This window comes from Zalophus californianus, chromosome 8, assembly GCF_009762305.2.
Source record: "Zalophus californianus isolate mZalCal1 chromosome 8, mZalCal1.pri.v2, whole genome shotgun sequence".
NCBI lineage: Eukaryota > Metazoa > Chordata > Mammalia > Carnivora > Otariidae > Zalophus > Zalophus californianus.
Genome location: NC_045602.1, coordinates 14,909,225 through 14,929,721, shown reverse-complemented (window position 1 = coordinate 14,929,721; position 20,497 = coordinate 14,909,225). Strand labels below are relative to the sequence as shown.

Sequence of the window (20,497 nt, the reverse complement as noted above, 5' to 3'; positions counted from 1 at the left end):
ACCAGACAGAATTGTGAGAAAGAGCAAATCGTTGTTGTTTTAAGCCACTGAATTTTGGGGTGATTTGCCACACAGCAACAGGTAACTGATACGGATAGTTATATTTCAAAGTAAAGCAGGGGACCAAGAATCAGGACACTTGACTTCTATTCAGAGTTCTGTTCTCTGCCTCAGTTTCCTAATAGGTAGAAAGAGGAAGTTAGACTAGATAATGTCTAATGGGCCTTTTAGCTTTAATACTGTGTTAAATGCAAAAGGAATGTGTTCCACATATATGTACTATTATTTTGGCATCCATTCGACCCCGCATGTCAGGACTTGAGCTTAACATATATCTTACAGGTGAAAAAAGAGAGCTCCACTTTAGAATTGGCAAATCTGGCCCCCAGCCCCCTAGGCTGACTTAGCCCAGATGTTAGAATGGAAGTATCTGGGTCTGGAGTGTGATTCTTTGCAAACTAAAAGGTGAGGCAATGGCCCATGGGTCACAGACTCAGCCTCCTCACTTTTCCGGGCTCAATGGATCTGTCAGCAGCAGTATGACCCTGAGCTTTCTGAGCGACAGGGTTTGTGTTTACAGTGCATGGGACAGAAGAGCAACAAAAACCACCCCAATTCCCAGCCAAGCTTGCTTGCTGTCCAGGAGGAATAGGAGTGTGGGATCACACTTTGTTTATTTGTGGTTCTTTTAAGTGATGTCCAGAGACCCACATTTCATGCTTGTTTGAAAGTGTATATGTAACTGGGGAAGCTGTTAAACAGCAGTTTGCTTTCACTCCAGCTATTCACTTATTTAGTTATATGCCAGCATGCTGTTCATTGAGCCATAATTCTTTACCGTACCCTAAGATGGCCAGCATTTGAGGGTGTCAGAGGGAAATGTGCATCTCAAATTTATAAATATTCTCCAGGACATCATATTTGGCTGCGTATATTTCAATTACTGCGGGCTTTTTGTTTGTTTGTTCAAAAAGCTTTCTTTGATTGGTAATATGACTTACAAAAAAAAAAAAGGAGGGAGAAAAGAAAAATATCTATTTCAGAGGGAGGAACAAAATACAAGTCATCCCAAAATAAACTGAACCAAATTCCTTGAAAGTACTGAAAAATGCTTTAGGATGGGCAGATTCTAAAAAGGGGGAGAAAAGTAGTAATTCGTAATCACTGCAAAGGTCTAACCTAATGCAGCAAAGTTTTGTTTAATTATGAGAGAAAAATCAAAGAAGCTTAATAAAAAAACCACATTTTTGCTATTTTGTATTGTGTATATTGGCAGCAGCAAAAAAAAAAAAAAAAAAAAAATCCTTCCTAAAGAAAAATACAACTCTAAATCAAGTGAAAACAAACCAGAAAGCTAGATGAGGGTGACACCTCAAAGAAATGCTGCCTTCGCCACTCTCTAAGAGAACTGACAACTGCAATCTACGAGCAACATTTTCTGGCTTGCAAAATGTTCCAAAGTGTGCAGGCAGTGCGAGTGGTCTAACTCCTGGCACAACACCCACAAGGCATTCACTCAGAGGTGAGGCCTTTTCCTTTGACTTCCTGGAGTGTTTCTGGGCAACACAATGAAGGCAAAAGCAGGATGACTTCACATGCCGTATGTGGCAGGAAACTGCTGGCTTGAAACCTATCTTTTCACTCATCTCTCCTGTTCAGCTCTGTGTTCTGTAATTGGCAAATGAGGGGGGGTGGGGGGATACAAGGAAAGCCAAGTGGTTGGGAATGCTCCCCCTTTTGGTCTGTGAGAAAGCTGAGTTACGCACAGGCCCCAGAGCAACCTCCACCTTGCTCCCAGGAAAATGCCCACCGAAGACAGCCTCAAAAACCCGGAAAGGTGTGGTCACTTCCTTGGCCACATTCTCACGCTCATTTTTATAACCATCACTAGTAATCAGTCTTAAGAGATAAAAGTTTATTTAGAAACTCAGTCAGCAAGTTAACTGTGGTTTAAAGTGAATGGCTCCCTCTTCTCTCATTTTAGCCAGAGATTTACACCCCTTCCAAGCCAGCCCAGGTCTTATTTATGTAACTGCACTAGAGAGTGGCTTGAGGTTGCTTCTTACAATAACAAACTCTATTTATGCCTTGTAGGGCTGGGCCAGGCAGTTAAAGCAACTTAGATCGAAACAGGCACCTAGAAAGTAGCAGCAGGCAGGGTGGAGAGGCTTTTACGAAGACTCTCCCTCCTGTAATAAGACAGCTTGGGCATTCTGATCATTCAGACCTCAGAGCTATGTGTGATCCCACAGGACCTCCACATACTCTGGGTTCTGAGTTGTTTTAGGCATAAAGTCCCCTGAAATGTGGGCACAACCTTAATACAAAGCATCTACTGTTAGGGACACAAGAAACAGACAGAAATGCTTTTTCAATGCTGTTGTTGCTGATCCTGATAGAAACAGGCATTTTAACATACACTTTGGTGTCAGTTTTTATTCAAAGAAATCCCTCTCCCAATTCCAGATGTTGTACTGGAATTTGAAGGTCGTATGCACATTGTTGTTCACATACATAATACATGTTAATACATTTTAATAACATAGGGGTTATCAACCATTGTTCGTTTTCCTTAACAACATTCTTATCTTACATAAATCCACCTAGAACCTGTAAGAATAATTAATATTATGCATACATTTACAATGGAGCTTAGATAAGGTAACCTTGGCTTCATTCTCAATTCAAATGTCAAAGGTTAAGTAAATTGACATCTCAAGAGGAAGATGAAATATATTTCAATTTCATCTAGGATTGTAATACTATCTCTTTCTATAAAAGAACGTTACAAAAACTCTTTCTCCACAAGCTGTTAAATGGCGCCCCCTTCCTGTCAGTGATTAATTGACAAAAAAGAATCACATTGACTTTTAGCATCTCAAATTGTTAGGGTCATATGGATTCCTTAGAGACAGTTTCATGTAGGTCCTTCATCAGACATACAAAATAGATTGAGATCCAGGCAACAAAAGGATCTTGTCACTTTAGTGAATTAGTTAAAAATATTTTCAGTAGGTACTGTGCTAATCATGGGAGATAAACAATGGTCCTAAGTCTCAGGGAACTCAAAATCTCATAAGGAAGACTATAAGTAAACCAAGTAAAACAATACAGGTCAACAAGTACTATATTTGATATGTGTACCAAGTGCTGTGATAGAAATAATACGTTTGCCAGAGTAGTTTAATGAGGGTTTCTTTGAGAAGGTAACAAGTAAAGTAGATAAGGAGAGATGATTAACTGTTGACAAAGCATACAAAGCAGAAAGAGAATGGATTCTGAGCAACTCAAATGGAATTTTAAACTCTTCAAAGTCTGAAAGAGTGTATTAGAATGAGGACTGGGGACTTCAGGATGGCAGCTGTGTAAGAATTCTGTGGATAATTAAAAGAAGAAGGAATTGGGGATATATTCTAAAGGCCTGATATGTCAAGCTGTGAAGTTTAGACATCAGTCTGAAGGGGACAGGAACCACAGAAAAGTTGTTAAACAGTCCGGTATGCACTGTTATATTTCACCTCACCCCCTTCAATAATCAGGTCAATTATATATCTGTTGAACAATATTCATAGGCTTACAAGTCTATGCTAAGCCTTCCGGTACTTCAGAGGGATCACCTTTGCTCTACTTAGCCACCATATGAAAATGTTATAAATCCACAGCAAGAACAAGGCAGAAAGAGTGGGATTTGATCTATTGTTCTAGTGAGTTTTGTAAAAAAAAATTAGTGAAAAGAGTATATATCATGGTATCTTTTGTGTAAAAAAAAGAGAAATAAGAAAATATATAAAAATATTATTTTTGCATAAGGAAACATGGAGTGATTAACATAAACAATAAAACCATTTACCTGCCATGGGAGCAACAGGAATGAAGGGGTAGTAATACTCCTCTGAGTACATAACTCTGTAGAGTTTAAATTTTGGAAGCACAGTAGATGTTCCATATATTCAAAAATAAAATTCACAAAGACAGTGGAAAAAACTGCAAACTAAGTGCAAAAAGAAATAAATCCACTGTATCTAAAATGAATAAAGTAATCATTGAAGAAAAAAATAGAATTAAAGCTATTAGTTGTGACTGTAGAACACAGTGCTATCAATACAGAACTTCAGTCTGGAGGAAATGAAACTGGATGCAAACCTTGAACTCTTCTGAGCAGGTTTTTTTTTTTTTTTCCCCCATAGTATTTTGGGCCTAGCAATTCTAAAACTAATTTTTGTGCACTGTAGAATTGAGTAAATGTGTTGATGTAATTGGAAATCAAGGTCCTCATTGCAGAAGAAGGAACACACAAAGGGGGAAGGCAAGGAAGAATCATGCGGAGTTGGATTGGAATTTGGAAGTACTGGTGTAAATTAGTGATTTCTAAAGAAATATGTACATATAATGTTTTCTCCCTAGCTCTGTCTGGTGAAAGTGTTTAGAAGCAGTGACACCCCAGTAGCAAGGGGCACACCTACCACCTAGATCTTGGTGTCCAATATCCCTTGCTAGAGAGATCATTGGAGAAATGGCAGATTCTAGGACTGAAACAATAAAAGTACCAGATGAACCCTGAATACCTTAGTGTGCCAGACAGCAAAGAACTTCTGAAAACAATCCTGGGAGAATGTAAAAAAGACACAGAAGCCAGCTTGAAGAGGCTTTCGCTGGCATCAAAATAAGAAGAGGAATGCATTATAACCTACTAACTAAAATAGATGATAGATAGATAGATAGATAGATAGATAGATAGATAGATAGATAGAGATAGATAGATAGATGATAGATAGAAAGTAAAATGGGGCTTTTCCTTATAATAAAATGCCAATTGCTAAACGTGAATGAAGTGCTATAATCATCATAGTAAATATTGTTTTGGGCAAGGATCACTAATGGGTGCTAAATCTAAAAGAGAAAGCTTATTAATTGCAGGGGTACATCATAACTAAGGAGAGAAACAGAACAACAAACATTTCTTCCAGGCAAATGAGCAGATAAACATCATGGCTTAGGGATGTGCTATCCTAAGAAGGACACAAACTCAGTTTTGTATTATTCCCATCAGGGATGTATAACCAGAATGTAATCATGAGGAAAGATGAGACAAATCCTGATTATGGAAAACATTTTATAAAATAATTATACTGTAGTCTTCAAAAATGTCAATCACATGAAAGTCTTAGCAAGGCTGAGGGACTGTTACAGATTAAAGAATACTAAAGAGACATGACAACCGAATGTACTATGGGACCCGGCATTTATCCTGTAAATGGAGGGGAAAATGCTATTTAGGGTATGATGGGACAACTGACAAAGTTGGAATATGCAATGCAGGGTCAATAAAAATTTTATATCAATGATATACTTCTTGAATTTGGTAACTGTACATTGGTTATATAGGGAATACCATTTTTCTTAGAAAATATATACAAAAGTCTTACAGGGAAAAGGAGCATGATGTATGTAAACTATTCTCAAATGGGTCAGAAAAATTACAAAATGCAGGGCTCCTGGCTGGCTCAGTCAGTAGAGCAATGTGACTCTTGATCTTGGGGTCTTGAATTCCAGCCCCATGTTGGGTATACAGATTATTTAAAAATAAAATCTTGAAAGTAAAGAACAATTACAAAATATGCATACACACACATATAGAGTGAAGATTGTGATAAAAACGATATGGCAAAATGTTAAAAATTGGTGGGGGCATCTGGGTGCACAGTTAAGTGTCCAACTCTTGGTTTGGGCTCAGTTGTGATCTCAGGGTCTTCAGATCAAGCCCCATGTTGGGCTCCATGCTCACTGCGGAGTCTGCTTGGGACTCTCTCTTTCCCTCTCTCTCTGCCCCTCCCCCCTGCTCTCTCTCTCTCTCTCTCTCTAAAATAAATAAATAAGTCTTTAAAAAATTGGTGAATCTTGGTAAATGGTATACAGAAGTTTTTACTACTATTTTTTGCATGAAGTTATTAAAAAATGAAAAGTGAAAAATAAACAGAGCCATCCAAGATGTATGTCCAAGTAATAATGTGTGTAACTTGTCCCAGTTATTTTAATTAACCATGTAGCAACCAGCCAGAAGTGTCTGAGAGCCACTTCTAGGAAAACATATAAAAATATCTGTGTACATCATAAGACCTACCTCAATTCAATTTCAAAAGGATTCCCCTAGGGGCACCTGGGTGGTTCAGTCCATTAAGTATCTGACTCTTGATCCCAATTCAGGTCTTGATCTCAGGGTTGTGAGTTGTTTTTTGTTTGTTTGTTTGTTTTGTTTTGTTTTTTTAAAGGATGCCCCAGATGACCTTAATAACTATAATGCCACCGTTCCTGCACGGACTTGGTAACATCAAAGGTATCCCGTACATCTTGAAGTGCAGGGCTCTAATAATGACCCCCAAAATGCCTTAAGCCAGGTGATCCCTAGACAGCTTCCTTATAGACTTAAGAGTGAATTCTCTTTCCCCATGGTCATCAGACTCTACTTTAATGAATGCATTCTGAGACCATGGAGAGCAAAGATAAACAAGGGATGGTGATAGAGCTTTGCAGGCCCCATTCACAGAAGAAATTATTTTAAAAATTCCTTGAAAAAATTTAGAGGCCACATGGTAAGCTAGATAGAGTTCTGGGCCTCAAGTTCAAGCACATTAGAAGTGTGACCGAGAGTGTCACTAATATTGAATATCTTGAATCCTAATTTTATTCATTGCTAAATGGCTCACTTTCACACAACGCTTTGCGATTTGCAAATTTCAGGCATACTATCTCCATAGTAATCATACTGTCAATAGTAACAATAATTGTTATTTATGAAGCATTTCATCTGCAGTGAGCACTCCATTAAGTGATTGGCATATATCTAATGTAATCATTCAGATAGCTTCATGAAATAGTTTATATTATTCCAATTTTACATGACGCTCATGTGAGTTAAATAACTTTCCTTTTTTCTTAACTTTTAAAAGGGCTTTATTATCACTGGCATATAAAAATGCACATATTTAAGGTATACAAATTGAAGTTCTGATAAACATATACATTGTGAAGTCATCACCAAAATCCAGCTAGTTAACATAGCCATCACTTTTACATGGTTACTATTGTGTATATATGTGTGTGTTGAAAAGGTTTAAGATATATCCTCTTTATTATTATGTGCAATTAGCCGACATATATAGTAGATCATTAGTTTTTGATGTAGTGTTCAACGATTCATTAGTTGCGTATAACACCCAGTGCTCATCACATGTGCCCTCCTTAATGCCCATCACCTGGTCAATGACTTTTTGATAACAAGAGTAAGAAGCAGAGCTAGAAAACAAGACTGACATTAAAATCCATGATCTTAATCACAGTTACGCCCACCATATCCCATGACCATTCCCATTATTCAAATAAAGGAATTGAGGCCTTGAAAGTTAAAGGCTTTATCTAAGTTTGGAATAGCCTAGTTCAGGTCATGTGACTCTAAATTTGGCATCATTCCTACTCAGGATGCTACAAGGAACACATAAAACAAGGGCGGAAAGTGCTTTGTAAATGGAGGAATTTGTGAATACCTGAGGATTAAATCTCATTATAACCTTTAAAAACTTTCCTAGTGCATCATGAGAGCAAGCAGCAGCTGGAATTAAAAGGGGGGTTGAGATACTTTGGAAAACAATTTGGCCATTTCTTATAAACTGAAACATACACAATTCCCACTTGACCTAGTGATCCCACTCCTAGGTTTTTACCCAAGAGAAATGAAAATATATGTTCACATAAAAATCTAGATGGGAAAGTTTATTGCAGTTTTATTCATAATTGCCAAAAATTGGAAACAACCCAAGTATCCTTCAACTGGTGAATGGATAAACAAACTGGAATATCCATGGGGTGGAATAGTATTCAGCAATAAAACAAAATGAATTACTGATGGATGTAACAATGAGGATGAATCACAAATGCACTATGCTAAATGAAAGAAGCCATATTCAAAAAGGCTGCACACTGTATGGTTCCATTTATATGATATTTTAGAAAAGGTAAAACTATAAGGATATACAACAGAGCACTGGTAGTCAGGGGGTGGATATAGAGAAAGTATATAGACTGCAGAAAAGCAAGGGGTAACTTTTTCAGGTGATGTAATTATTTATTGTCTTCATTGTGCTGATGGTTACGTGATTATATACATATATTAAAAATTATAAGTTTCTATCAGAAAAAGGTTTATTTTATTGAATATGACTCATACTCCAATAAATCTGACTTAAAATTTTTTAAAGAAAAGAAGCTGAGGGGCGCCTGGGTGGCTCAATCATTAATCGTCTGCCGTGGGCTCAGATCACAATCCCAGGGTTCTGGGATCGAGCCCCATATTGGTCTCCCTGCTTAGTAAGCCGGCTTCTCCCTCTCCCACTTCCCCCTGCTTGTGTTCCTGCTCTTGCTGTCTCTTTCTCTGTCAAATAAATAAATAAAATCTTTAAAAAAATAAAGAAAAGAAGCTGAGATTCTCTAACTGTGGGCCAAAGAGCTTGATGGATGTAGCACCTGGCATCCCTCCTGGCTCCCTGGGAGCATTTTTCAAGAACGCATCAATGCCCTAGAGATGGTGCATCAAGATACCTCCAGGAAAAACCATGTACACTAAAATCTTACACAGATCCATTGCCAGATAGGATTTTTGCTACTATCTGGCTTACTTGCTTAATTAAGTAAGCAAATTAAATTAAAACTTAATTTGCTTGCTTTATTTATTTATTTATTTATTTATTTATTTATTTATTTATTGCATAATTTAGCACTATTCAAAACACAGTGCATGCTGAGTCACTCACTTGGAATGGGACTGAGTATAGCTCACCTGCTTTATTCCTCTCTCGGAGAACCACTCTGTGCCTCCCTCCTATTACAAGCTCCCCTTTCTCTCTCTAGTTCAAGTCTTGAGACTCAGCTTAGCTCTGCCTCCCTGACCACCTCAGGCCACCTATGTCTACAAAGGTTCTTACTCTATGGTATTGTTTGTGATTGCCTACAGCCTCTTGCTCAGGCTCTCAAATATAGATATAGTGTTGTAGACTTTACTAGATATCATTTTTCTTCTTGCTTCTGGATAGAAGGTAGGCTTTACTTCCTAGATGCCTTCATATTTAAGTGGAGCCATGTGACAGTGGCCAAGATGCTGTGAGAATTGATGTATGTTGCTTATAAAAGATAAAACCTGACATATCAATGGATTTGTTTCCCAGCTTCCAAATGTGGAAGTCACAAATTAATATGATAAAGATTAGAATATTCTGGATCATGGAGTTACCATATAGAAGGCAGCTTTTATAGAATCATCTGGACCTTTAGTGAACTTTGTGTGATGACAAAACAAACTTCCTTGTGATAAGCTGTTGAGACATGGGGGTTGTTTGTTAGCTCACTATAACTGAAGCTATCCTAACAGAAGTTGATAGCATAGAAACACATCTGGATGGAATGAACCCAGATGGAAACCAACCAGAGAAAGGGATAAGTAAATACCTCCAAAACTCCAGGGTTTAACATGCTGTTTGAAACATACCCAGAAGATTTCCAATAAATGCCTATTGAACTAACATTTGCTTTGGTCACATAGCTAGTCAATGTGAAACAAGCACCCCCATTTTAATACAATAGTTGGTACTGAACACACTATTCTCAACAGTACCCAATAACATTAATTTGAGATCTCTGAGATCATTCTTACTTTAACTTTTAATCTACATCTCTTGAAATAATAGAAACATACCTGAAAGGAATGTTGTTTGGAAATCAGATATTTTTGTTTGTTTTTATTTAAATACCAGCTAGTTAACATACAGTATAATATTAGTTTCAGGTGTATAATATAGTGATTCAACACTTGATACAACACCTGGTGTTCATCCCGAGTGCACTCCTTAAATCCTATCATGTATTTAACCCATCCCCCCACCCACCTCCCCTCTGGTAATCATCAGTTTGTTCTCTATAGTTAAGAGTCTATTTCATGGTTTGCCTCTCTCTCTCTTTTTCCCCCTTTGTTAAATTCCACATATGAGTGAAATCATACGGTATTTGTCTTTTTCCTGCTGACTTATTTCACTTAGCATAATACTTTCTAGCTCTATCCATGTCATTGCAAATAGCAAGATTTCATTCTTTTTGTGGCTGTGTAATATTCCATTATATACATACACACACACACATATATATATATGCTGCTTGAAACATATCCAGATTTTCAATAAATGCCTATTGAACTAACATTTGCTTTGGTTTTATATATATATATATATATATATATATACCACTTCTTCTTTATCCACTCATCAGTCAATGGACACTTGGACTGTTTCCATAATTTGGCTATTGTAGATAATGTAGATGATGCTGCTATAAACATCAGGGTACATGTATCCCTTTGAATTAGTATTTTTGTAATCTTTGGGTAAATACCTACTAGTGTAATTGCTGGATCATAAGGTAGTTCTATTTTTAACTATTTTTTTGAGGAACCTCCATACCATTTTCCAGAGTGGCTGCATCAGTTTGCATTCCCACCAACAGTGCAAGAGGGTTGCTCTTTCTTCACATCCTCACCAACACCTGTTGTTTGTTTGTGTTGTTGATTTGACCCTTTGTCAAAATAAAGAGCTTCTACAGTGAAGGAAAACAATCAACAAAACTAAAAGGCAACCTCTGGAATGGGAGAAGGTATTTGCAAATGACGTATCTGATAAGGGGTTAGTATCCAAAATATAAAAATAACTTATACAACTCAACATCCCCAAAAACAAATAATCCAATTAAAAAATGGATAGAATACATGAATACACATGTTTTTCCAAAGAAGATATATAGATGGCCAACAAACACATGAAAAGATGCTCAACATCACGGATTATCAGGGAAATGCAAATCAAAACTATAATGAGGTATCACCTCACAACTGTCAGATACTCTTTTTAATTCTATTTCCTTTCAAGCAGATTAGATATTTACAAATCTATTTAAGTGCCTTTTTACCCAAAAATGATGCTAGAGGTCTTCCTGATTATATGTAAGTTGACTAAAGGCCAAGTCATGTTAAATGTATCCTAAACACACACTCACACAGACACATATATACACACAGGCAATATTTTCTGTGTAAATAAGCATTTTAGGGGCACCTGTCTGGCTTAGTCGATAGAGCATCTAACCCTTGATTTTGGGGTCCAGAGGGCAAGCCCCATATTGGGCGCCAAGATTATTTAAAAAAAATAGTAAAATAAAATAAGCATTTTATTATATTTCATCTTAGGAAAACCTTGGACTTAGGCACCTAGGTAAATAAAAATAAAAGTAAGCTCAACAGGAAAGAACACTAGATTTGGAAACAAAATTGGGGTGAGAACCAAGCTCTGCTGATCCTACATGTTTGGTCTTGGGGGTCTTGGGTATTCCAATTCCTCTCTCTGAAAAATGGACATAACATCAATTCTGCTTACCTTACAGAATTGTTGTTAAGATATGAATATATTTTTTACGATCAATATCATTTAAAATTATTACATTCCAGGGGAAAAAAAATCCTTGGTTTAGTTCTCCCTCTTTCAATAAAAGCAAATATTCCACTTAAGCCAACAAATAGTTTTTATTCACAGCAGTATTTTATATTCTTTTAGGAGTTCTACATTTGTTAACTGCTTATCTCAGATGGAGAAAAAAAACCCCACATTTTTCATGTTTTTCTCCATCAATGTTCCTACTCCCAGGCTAACTTTAGCTCCTCACTCAGATCACAGGCTTTGAAGTTTTCTCTTCTCATCCAGGTGTTGTCTCTGCTCCTGACCCTGTTCTTTCTCTCCCACCCATATGGGTTTTCATCAGCCTATGCTGGAGTCAGGTGGGGTTGCCCTTGCTGTGGACGGAACACCGGGGTCTACTAGAGCCTTGCAGGAGCAGGAAGAGATGTGAAGGAAGTGGGGGAGTGCCGGGTGAGGGCATGTTGATAGCACTGTAGGTGGGAAAGCTGGTCTGGGAATTGTTCCCCCCCAAGCCTGGAAAATGTCCACAATATTTCCGTGCTCCTGACATCGCTGTACTTCTTTCTATGCCACTTGGTGCGAAACGATTTTGTTCGGATCCCCCTTCATTCAGCAAATCACTTTTCTGAAGCCTTTTGGATTGCAGTTCCTGACTCCAGCTTTCTGCCAGCACTGCGTACCTCAGTAGCTATTTCTCCACCATTCTGGAGCTCCCAATTAAGTTGTAGTCAAGGCTCTCATGGCATAAATTAGGAACAGAAAATCCAGTTTTAACTCATGGCTCTGGAAAACAATCAGTAGAGCCGTGAGGCCCGCTTTGGCAAAGGCTGCTTCTCAGTCGGGGAAAGAGGAGAGCCCAGCCAATCAGTCAGCTGTGCATTTTCGAGCCCACAGAAGCAAAGCCACTGGTAGGCACATGGCCGCCTGTTGGCAGTGGCTCTGCTCCCGACGTAGGGCAGCGTCCTTGCTGTGTTTTTGGCAAGCTCAGAAGAGGAGTGGGAGACTGCTGACGCTAGCGTTCTAATTGGGAGGCTAACTGCTTTCCTTCCAGATTTACTGCTCCCGAGGCCTGAGGGGCACACAGCCTAGGTCCTGGCAAATCATGGGATGGTTTTGTGTTACTATTTGGAAACTTCCTATTGTGTTCTGCTGTAAGGGGTATGAGGGAGTCCCTCCTTGGGATAACCCATTACCTAATATTAAGAGAGACACTGACCTTTTCTATTCCCTTCTCTGCAGGCACAGAAGTAAATCCAGCACGCCTCAGTCTGACATGGCTGGTCAGTCATTAAAACCCGACACCAGCATCAGGGCTGTGGGGCAGTGGGGGGTGGGGTGGGGTGGGGTGCGCAGCACAGCAGCAGCATTCCTGCTCCTCTTGCTCAAGGCCTGTGCTCCAAGCTGCACACAAATCCACAGCTCCGTCTTCCTTTCTTGGCCCTGGGCCCCTTCTTTCCGGCCCTCCTCTGTTTCAAAAACATCACAAGCCACGCAGGTGGTTTTTGTTGCACCACAGCTCGTATTCTTGACAGATCCTACATCTGCACATTAATACTCCTTGATGCTTCCAGCCTGAAACTTTCCCAGACACACTGGCCTAAGAGCCTCAGAAGCCATGCATGAGGGAGACTAACTACGTAGGAATTCCTTACTGGGTCTGAGGGTTGGCGGGGGGGGGGGGGGGGGGGGGGGGGGGGGGGGGGGGGGGGGGGGGCGGGGATCATGGTATTTTAAACAAGAGAAGCTTCATGGTCACTTAGCTCTGAACTTCAAGGCATTTGACTCCATTAGAAACTCACCCTCCCTTCAGGGCAATGAGTGCTTTAGCCAGGGCTCTGGGGCAGCTCTAAGTTACTATAATCATGAGGTATTACCATTGCCACAATTGCAATCATACAATTCACATTTATTGAGTGAATAAACAAATGACAACAATAATAACAGCTAACATTTATTGGGTCCTTCCTATATGTAAGGCACTGGTCTTGTTTAGACAATTAGTCTTAATGCTCACAACCACTATACAAGGTAGGTACTAATTTACACACTTTACACATAAGAAAACTAACAAAATTAATAAATAAATAGCTGAGCGAGGCCACACTGCTGAATTAATGGCAGAATAGGAAATCAAACCTAGATCACAGGCTCCCAAACCTAGGCTAACTAATTCCATTTAATCATGCTGAGTTTGAATAAAATGTGAGGGTCAGGAAGCATGACAAAGAGACTAGGCCTTCAAAATAAACTGCCAGGAACTGATTTCCGTACTGGGGCCTATCATCCGAGGAGCCATTGGAACACTTCACTGGCCAGAAGAAACACTTTTCTCATTTTACTAGTATGCAGTGAAAAAGAATGGGGTACAGTGGTTTGGACTGAGTGAAGAAGGAGTTTCCCAGATTCAACAAGAAATAAAAATTAGGGGGAAAAAAAAAGAAGAGATTCATCTCCCAGGAAGGCTGGAAAGAAGAGAACAGCATCATCCCTGAGGATACTAAATAGATTAATGGAGTGACCATGAATAAATCAGAGATTTTAGAGATGGTAGCCAATAAAAAGAAACATTGTAGAAGTAGTCTTTGGGTGCTTGTTCCCTCCCTTCCTTCTGAAATAACATGAATTGTGAGTAACCCTACAGACATTATCTACAATTACTCCAAAATGTTGTTTCTTTAAATCTAGAATTTTTATTTTAGGGCTAACCCTGAGAAACTTGGCAGTTGTCAAAGACATCAGCATAGAGGAAGGGGGAGAGGTTCAGGAAACATGGTGGGTCAATACAGGGTTCAAGCCATCCACTGGGGCCTGAAACCAAGCTTGAGAAGAGTGAGCAAACCCATCGACTGTCTGCTGGAGAAAAGTGACAGATGGCCTGAGCCAGAGGGCTTCTCAGAGAGGGAGGCTGGAGTGCTGCCTAGGTCCCAAGTGCATGACTAACTCATGACTTATGGAGAGCCTGACAAGTCTGACTTTGGAATGGTGAAGAATCACACTGGAACTGACCACAGCCCCTTCACTGGGCTTCATCTCGTGCCCTGAGGAGGGCCTCCCTCATTCCCCCATTATGATTTGGGTATGAACAATATCTGTGGTCTCAACCACAGGGACGGGACTGGGAACAGTCTCAAAACACACATCTTAAATCTCTTCCACTTGATTATCTACTTTTGATTCCACCCACTGTCCATGTAGATGGCTGCAACTAGAAAATCAGAGGGAGGTTTGATTCTGGGAAGAATAACATTCTCAAATGCATAATCATGAAACTGAATTTTATTTCTTTAGAATTAATTGAAGGAACCCAAATATAGAAATAATCAAGCTAGGACTTACTGATTATTAGATAAATTCAAGATTTCTGTTGATTTATTTTCACAAACGGATTAGCCATAATGTTAGTATTAATGTTATTAGTTGAACACCTCATTGGACATTCAATGAGAAGCTGCTATGTGCAAAAAAGAAGGTATGAACTATGCAGGAAGGTTGTGACAAAACAAACTTAAGATAACACCCCATTTTACTGGCAGTTTCAATTTAATTAAGAACAGACTGAAACAGACTATGTTGTAGTCTTCCCCTGATGATCTTGAGACAGAAGTACAAAGTAGTATTATATGATTGTGCAATGGGTAGAAAGTATCTAAGTGCTTTCAACATATAACTGACCTCCCTCACCTGCACACATTGGGGGCAGAAGGCACTGAAGGAAAGAGGAAGGAAGACAAACTTGTTCAACTTCTAGAACACAAAGAGTTCTTTTACCCTAGATATGCTGAGATGCCATCATAAAAAGCACATAGGGTTGAAAGGGTAGGATAAAATGGTGAGGGGCTGCTTCCAGGTGGTTAGTCTGTTAGGAGACTAACCTAACTAACCCTGCATAAAGCTAGAGACCCAGTGGGCTAGAGTCCCAATGGGCTATACGCTTTGTAAAAGGTTGAATGAGAAACAAATTCACTGCCAAAAATAGAAGATCAAGAAAATTTTCCAATCTGTGGGGTGGGAACACAAGATTTTATAACCACAACAGACCCTTCACAAGTTTGCCATCCAAATTTATGCCACCTGTGAGGTCTGAAAAATCTCAAATGGACAATTTAAAGTGGTCCTATGTCAATGGTGCCTCCAGGAAACTGGCAGAAGCAAACACATATCATTTCTGGAGGAATACTAATTCAACACAGGCCTCAAAGAATTCCCACAGATAAAGTTCCTAAGAAAATGAACAACTCACTGGAAAAAAGAAAAACACGAAAAGACAAGGCACCTTGAATTAAATTCTAGAGAATCCATTTCTTAATATATCAGATATTGTAATTCCCAGAGAACATATAACAACCATATTACTTTGTTTGAAGAAATAAAAGAGAAGCATGAAAATACAAATAATAATTGATATTTTAAAATGTAATAATATTTTTAAAAGATGGAAATAAAATATTAGAAATGAAAAACTATACTTAAAATTAAAAAATAAAATGGATAGGTTAATAGAAGATTAAAATTGACAAGAATTAGTGACCTAGAGTACAGATTTTAAAATGTTAAAAATTCAACTCTTCAGAAAGACAGAAAGATAGAAAATATGAAAGAGAAATTAGGAGCCAGAGCATAGAGTGCAGAAAGCCAACAAATGTCCAGTTGCAATTATAAAAGAAACAAGAATGAGAATAAGCCAATATTTAATGACATTATGTTTGAAAATTTTCCAGACCCATTGAAGAACACCAATTCCCATATCCAAGAAGCCTAGTATATTCCAAAAAGAATAAATAAAAAATAACTTCACACAAAGATATCTCACAGTGAAACAATGAACATCAAAGAAAATTAGTCCTTAAGTAAGTACAGAGGAAGCATACATCACCTGAATATCTAAATTAGAGAGATGTCTCATTTCATAATAGTATGTATGGAGATCAGAAGACAATGCAATATTGTGGAATGCTTTGCCCAGTAAAATTGTTTTTCAACAAAGAGGAGAAAATAAAGACAGTTTTTGTATAATGAAACATGGAGGTTATTATCAACATGTGTTCACTGAAGAAATCCTAAAAGAAATGAAATAGAGAAGTAGTAGAAGTAGTAAGCAAAGAAACTGTGAGTTAATCTAAATAAATACTATGTAAAAATAATGTTTAAATTGTGGGGGAATAAAACCAAGAAGTGAAACAACAGTAAAATATAAGTTTGAAGATGAGCAAGCCAAGGTAAGTATTTAAAGACTTTGCTACTCAAAGCACGGTCCAAGTACCTGTAGTATTGGCATCAGCCAGGAGTTTTGTTAGGAATGCAGAATCCCAGGCCCCAACTCAGGCTGCCTGCATTTTAACAAGATCCTCAGGTGATCTGAATATATATTAAAATTTGAGAAGCTACTTGAAGTATTTAGAATTTGTTAATTATGAAGTATTTTTAAAAAGCTGATTGGAGTAACCACTAAAAGCACCAACATAGAGGATCATTTACTAATAATAGAAAAATAATGGAATGAGAAAAAAAAACTTGATTCAATTGGTCAGTCTGTATAGTCAGGTAATTCTGTACTAAAAATGCTCATATATCATAAACTTAAAACAACAACAGATAATTTCTCATTCATGCTGCACATCCTTTGTGCACTGAAAGGGGAACCCAGGGAACTACAGTGTAGTAATTTCTTATATATTTGAGTCTACATCGATAATCTGACAATCTGTGTTCTGATTATTTCTTTTGGCATGGATCTGTTGACAACATTCTCTTTTTGATTTTCTTATTCCTTATTTTGCTTCACTTTTGGAGTATATTTACTTGGATACAAAACTTTAGGTTATCAGTTATTTTCTTTAAGCACTTTCAAGATGTTAATCCATCATCTTCTAGTTTCCATCATTATTTCTGATGAGAATTTAAATGTTAGTCTTACTGTTGTTCATTTGAAGGTAAAATATCTTTTTGTTCTGACTGCTTTTAAGACTATCTTTTTGTTTCCAGTAGTTTTACCATGCTATACTTATTTTCTAAATTTATTTATACAATTTAGGGCTTGCAATTTTTCTTGAATTTTGTGTCTGGATGGTTTTCATCAGTTTGGGATAATTGTTGACCAATAGCTCTTCAAATTTTGCTTCTCTCATAATCCTTTTCCCCTCTTCTTCTAGGACTTCAGATGTACATGTCAGATTTTTTTCACCATATCCCATATGTCTTTAATGAATTTTTAGCTATCTTTTTTTAAAGATTTTATTTATTTATTTGACTGAGAGAGAGCACAAGTAGGCAGAGTGGTAGGCAGAGGGAGAGAAGAAGCAGGCTCCCCGCTGAGCAGGGACTCCGATGCGGGGCTCCATCCCAGGACCCTGGGATCATGACCTGAGCTGAAGACAGGTGCTTAACCGACTGAGCCACCCAGGTGCCTGCATTTTTAGCTATCTTCCATCTTTTTTCTTTTCATGAGTCTGGATATTTGATAATAATCTATCTTTTAATTCATTTATCCTTTCTTCTTCTATGATGAATCTACTAAATCTGTATTTTCAGTTCTTAATTTTCTTTTATGTACTTTTCAGTTCTAGAATTTTCACTACTTTATATATCCTAGTTCCCTAGGGAAATTCTTACTCTTGACATTTTTTATTAACAGTAATCATTGTAACATAAAAGTAAATGTCAAATAATAAATGGATCACCTGTTGATCTGATTCTATTGTCTGTATTTCTTCTTGGTTTTGGTCATTTGGTCCTATTTCTTGATGTTCTTGGTTATTTTTATTTAATGACAGACGTTATGAATGAAAAAAAATGTAGAAATAATTTGAGATTTGGGACTTAATCTTCCTCCAAATATGAGGACAGAGTTTTATTCTCTAGTAGGCATTTAGAATAGGTACAAATCACCATAATCCAGTCTGGCATTGACAAAGCTCAATTCCTGTGTGTGTGTGTGTGTGTGTGTGTGTGTGTAATGATCTATTTCCAGTTTGCTTTTACTCCTAGTGTGTACTCCCTTTAGGGGTTCTAACCGGAAGTATGAGGTCTTTATCATGGGCCCATTTCCTCGATACATTGAATCCAATTTTTATCTCCAATGCTTTGCTCAATTAGCTGCCACTCTCTGCTCAACTTTTTAGGCTATTGGCCCCATGCCAAGAATAGCACATATCTTGAGTAGAAAGCAATGCAAAATTTTGGGTTCACTTCAATGCACTTGATTTCTTTCTGGGTTCTGTCCCAGCTGGTAAGTCCTGGCTGCCACACTTGCTCTCCAGTGCCTCTATGGATTTTTTTTTTCCAGCTTGTCTAGATGTTCCTGGTGGGAATGTTGGTCTGCAATAAGCTACTCCATCATTAATTGGAAACAGAACTCAAATTCCACCTTTGAATTTAAAATCTTATAAGCACTTACCTATGAGAGCAGAGGAAAATAAAAATGTATTTTGTACATAGAACATGAAGTGCCTCAACATTTTGTAAGAATAAATAAATGAATAAAGTACTCTTCCAAAATTAGAAAAAGGGGAAAAACAGCAAAGTGGTGCCCTACTATGTGCTGTTCATACAGTGTTTCATTTATTATTTATAATAACACTATGAATAAGATATCATTATTACCCCTATCTCATGATAAGAAAAATAAGATATAGAAAATCTAAGTCACCCGCATAAGGTCACATAAACCACAGAACCTGTAAGCTGAATACCAATATTGCATATCTTCTCAATCTAAAAGATACAAAATAATTAGTGTGACCAGAAGAAATAAGGAAACCTGGAAGAAATTAAGAACATCTATTAAATACTGACATTTGGAAGCATCTTTTTTAAAGGACAAAGTTTTAGTGACAAAAATTTACATCTCTTTTTCTAGAAGTCCAATCATGCTATTTGATTCTACCATTAGGAATATTTAAGTAATCATAATATTGTAGATTCTGTTTGTTAGATTTCAGATTTTAGAATCAACCTCTTGACAAAGTGTATTATTGTCACAGAACCACATGTAACATTTGTTTAGTGTTTTCTGACTGTTAGGCACAGTGCTAAGCACTTTACATAGATTGAACAATTTAGTCCTCATACTTACTTATGAAAGAGGTACAATTATTACCCCAATTATGCATGTGGAATTTGAAGTTTTGACAGGAAAAGTATCTTTTTCAAGATTACATAGCTAATGAGTAAATAAGTGATGAAATGCAGTTTGATCTCTGGGAGCTTACTCTTAAGTAGGTTCCTCCCATAGTAGGTTCCTCCCTCCCACAAATAAAGTTAAAAACAAGAAAATGCCCAATAAAAAAATAGGAAGGTGAAAAGAGGAGGTAGGAAGTAGTATGGGTGTGCAAAGTTCCTCATCTTTTATGGCAGAACATTAATAGATACTGTATAAAGATAATTTTAGAAGTAGAAATAGAAGTATGTCATTTAAAATTAGAACAGCCAAGGAAAGTAAAATGGAAACTATTAAAATTGGTTGCCATTGGAGTACAGGATGGGGAGAATGGTAGATAAATGGGGGAAAGGACACAACGAGGAGCCATAATCCGCCACAAACTTCAGAGTACGAAGTTTCTGGGGGTACGTGGGTAGGGAATCGGCTGGCTGTATTTAGAGGGACTATCAGTGGACACCCAAAAGGACGTTCAGCCTCCGAAGCAGCAGCCAATGATATATATCTGCGGAGAATGTCACACAGAAAATGAGATAAAATCCAGGGATCCAATCAGATGCAGAGAATGTGGATACAGAATAATGTACAAGAAAAGGACTAAAAGATTGGTGGTTTTTGATGCTCAATGAAACATGGAATTCAGAGGATTATCTTCATTTGGATTTGGATTTGGCGTTAATGTTGTATAGCTTTTGATTAGTGTACATATCCTTACAAACACAAATAACATTTCATTTAAAAAATGGGGGAAAGATTTTATCTACCCATTTGATATCTTTCTCATTTGTTTTCATCATATGTATGTATTACAAATAGAAACTAAGCTATATATAAAAAG

The 20,497-nt window shown here is 37.6% G+C and overlaps 1 protein-coding gene across 1 annotated transcript; it reads left to right on the top strand.

The window, feature by feature from the left end:
* Window positions 1-473: 473 nt before the first annotated feature.
* On the top strand, window positions 474-20,296 carry LOC113938370 (DNA-directed RNA polymerases I, II, and III subunit RPABC4-like). The gene is made up of 2 exons (XM_035729007.1): window positions 474-566; window positions 20,079-20,296. Exons 1-2 carry the CDS (start codon window positions 474-476, stop codon window positions 20,286-20,288), a joined length of 303 nt encoding a protein of 100 aa, XP_035584900.1. The 3' UTR covers window positions 20,289-20,296.
* Window positions 20,297-20,497: the final 201 nt, after the last annotated feature.

Excerpts from the sequence above, each read along its gene's own strand:
- LOC113938370 (XM_035729007.1), top strand. The coding sequence starts at position 474 with ATGGCCCATGGGTCACAGACTCAGCCTCCTCACTTTTCCGGGCTCAAT. Across the intron at positions 567-20,078 it reads TGAGCTTTCTGAGCGACAGG|GGAATCGGCTGGCTGTATTT; the intron begins GTTTGTGTTTAC and ends GTACGTGGGTAG.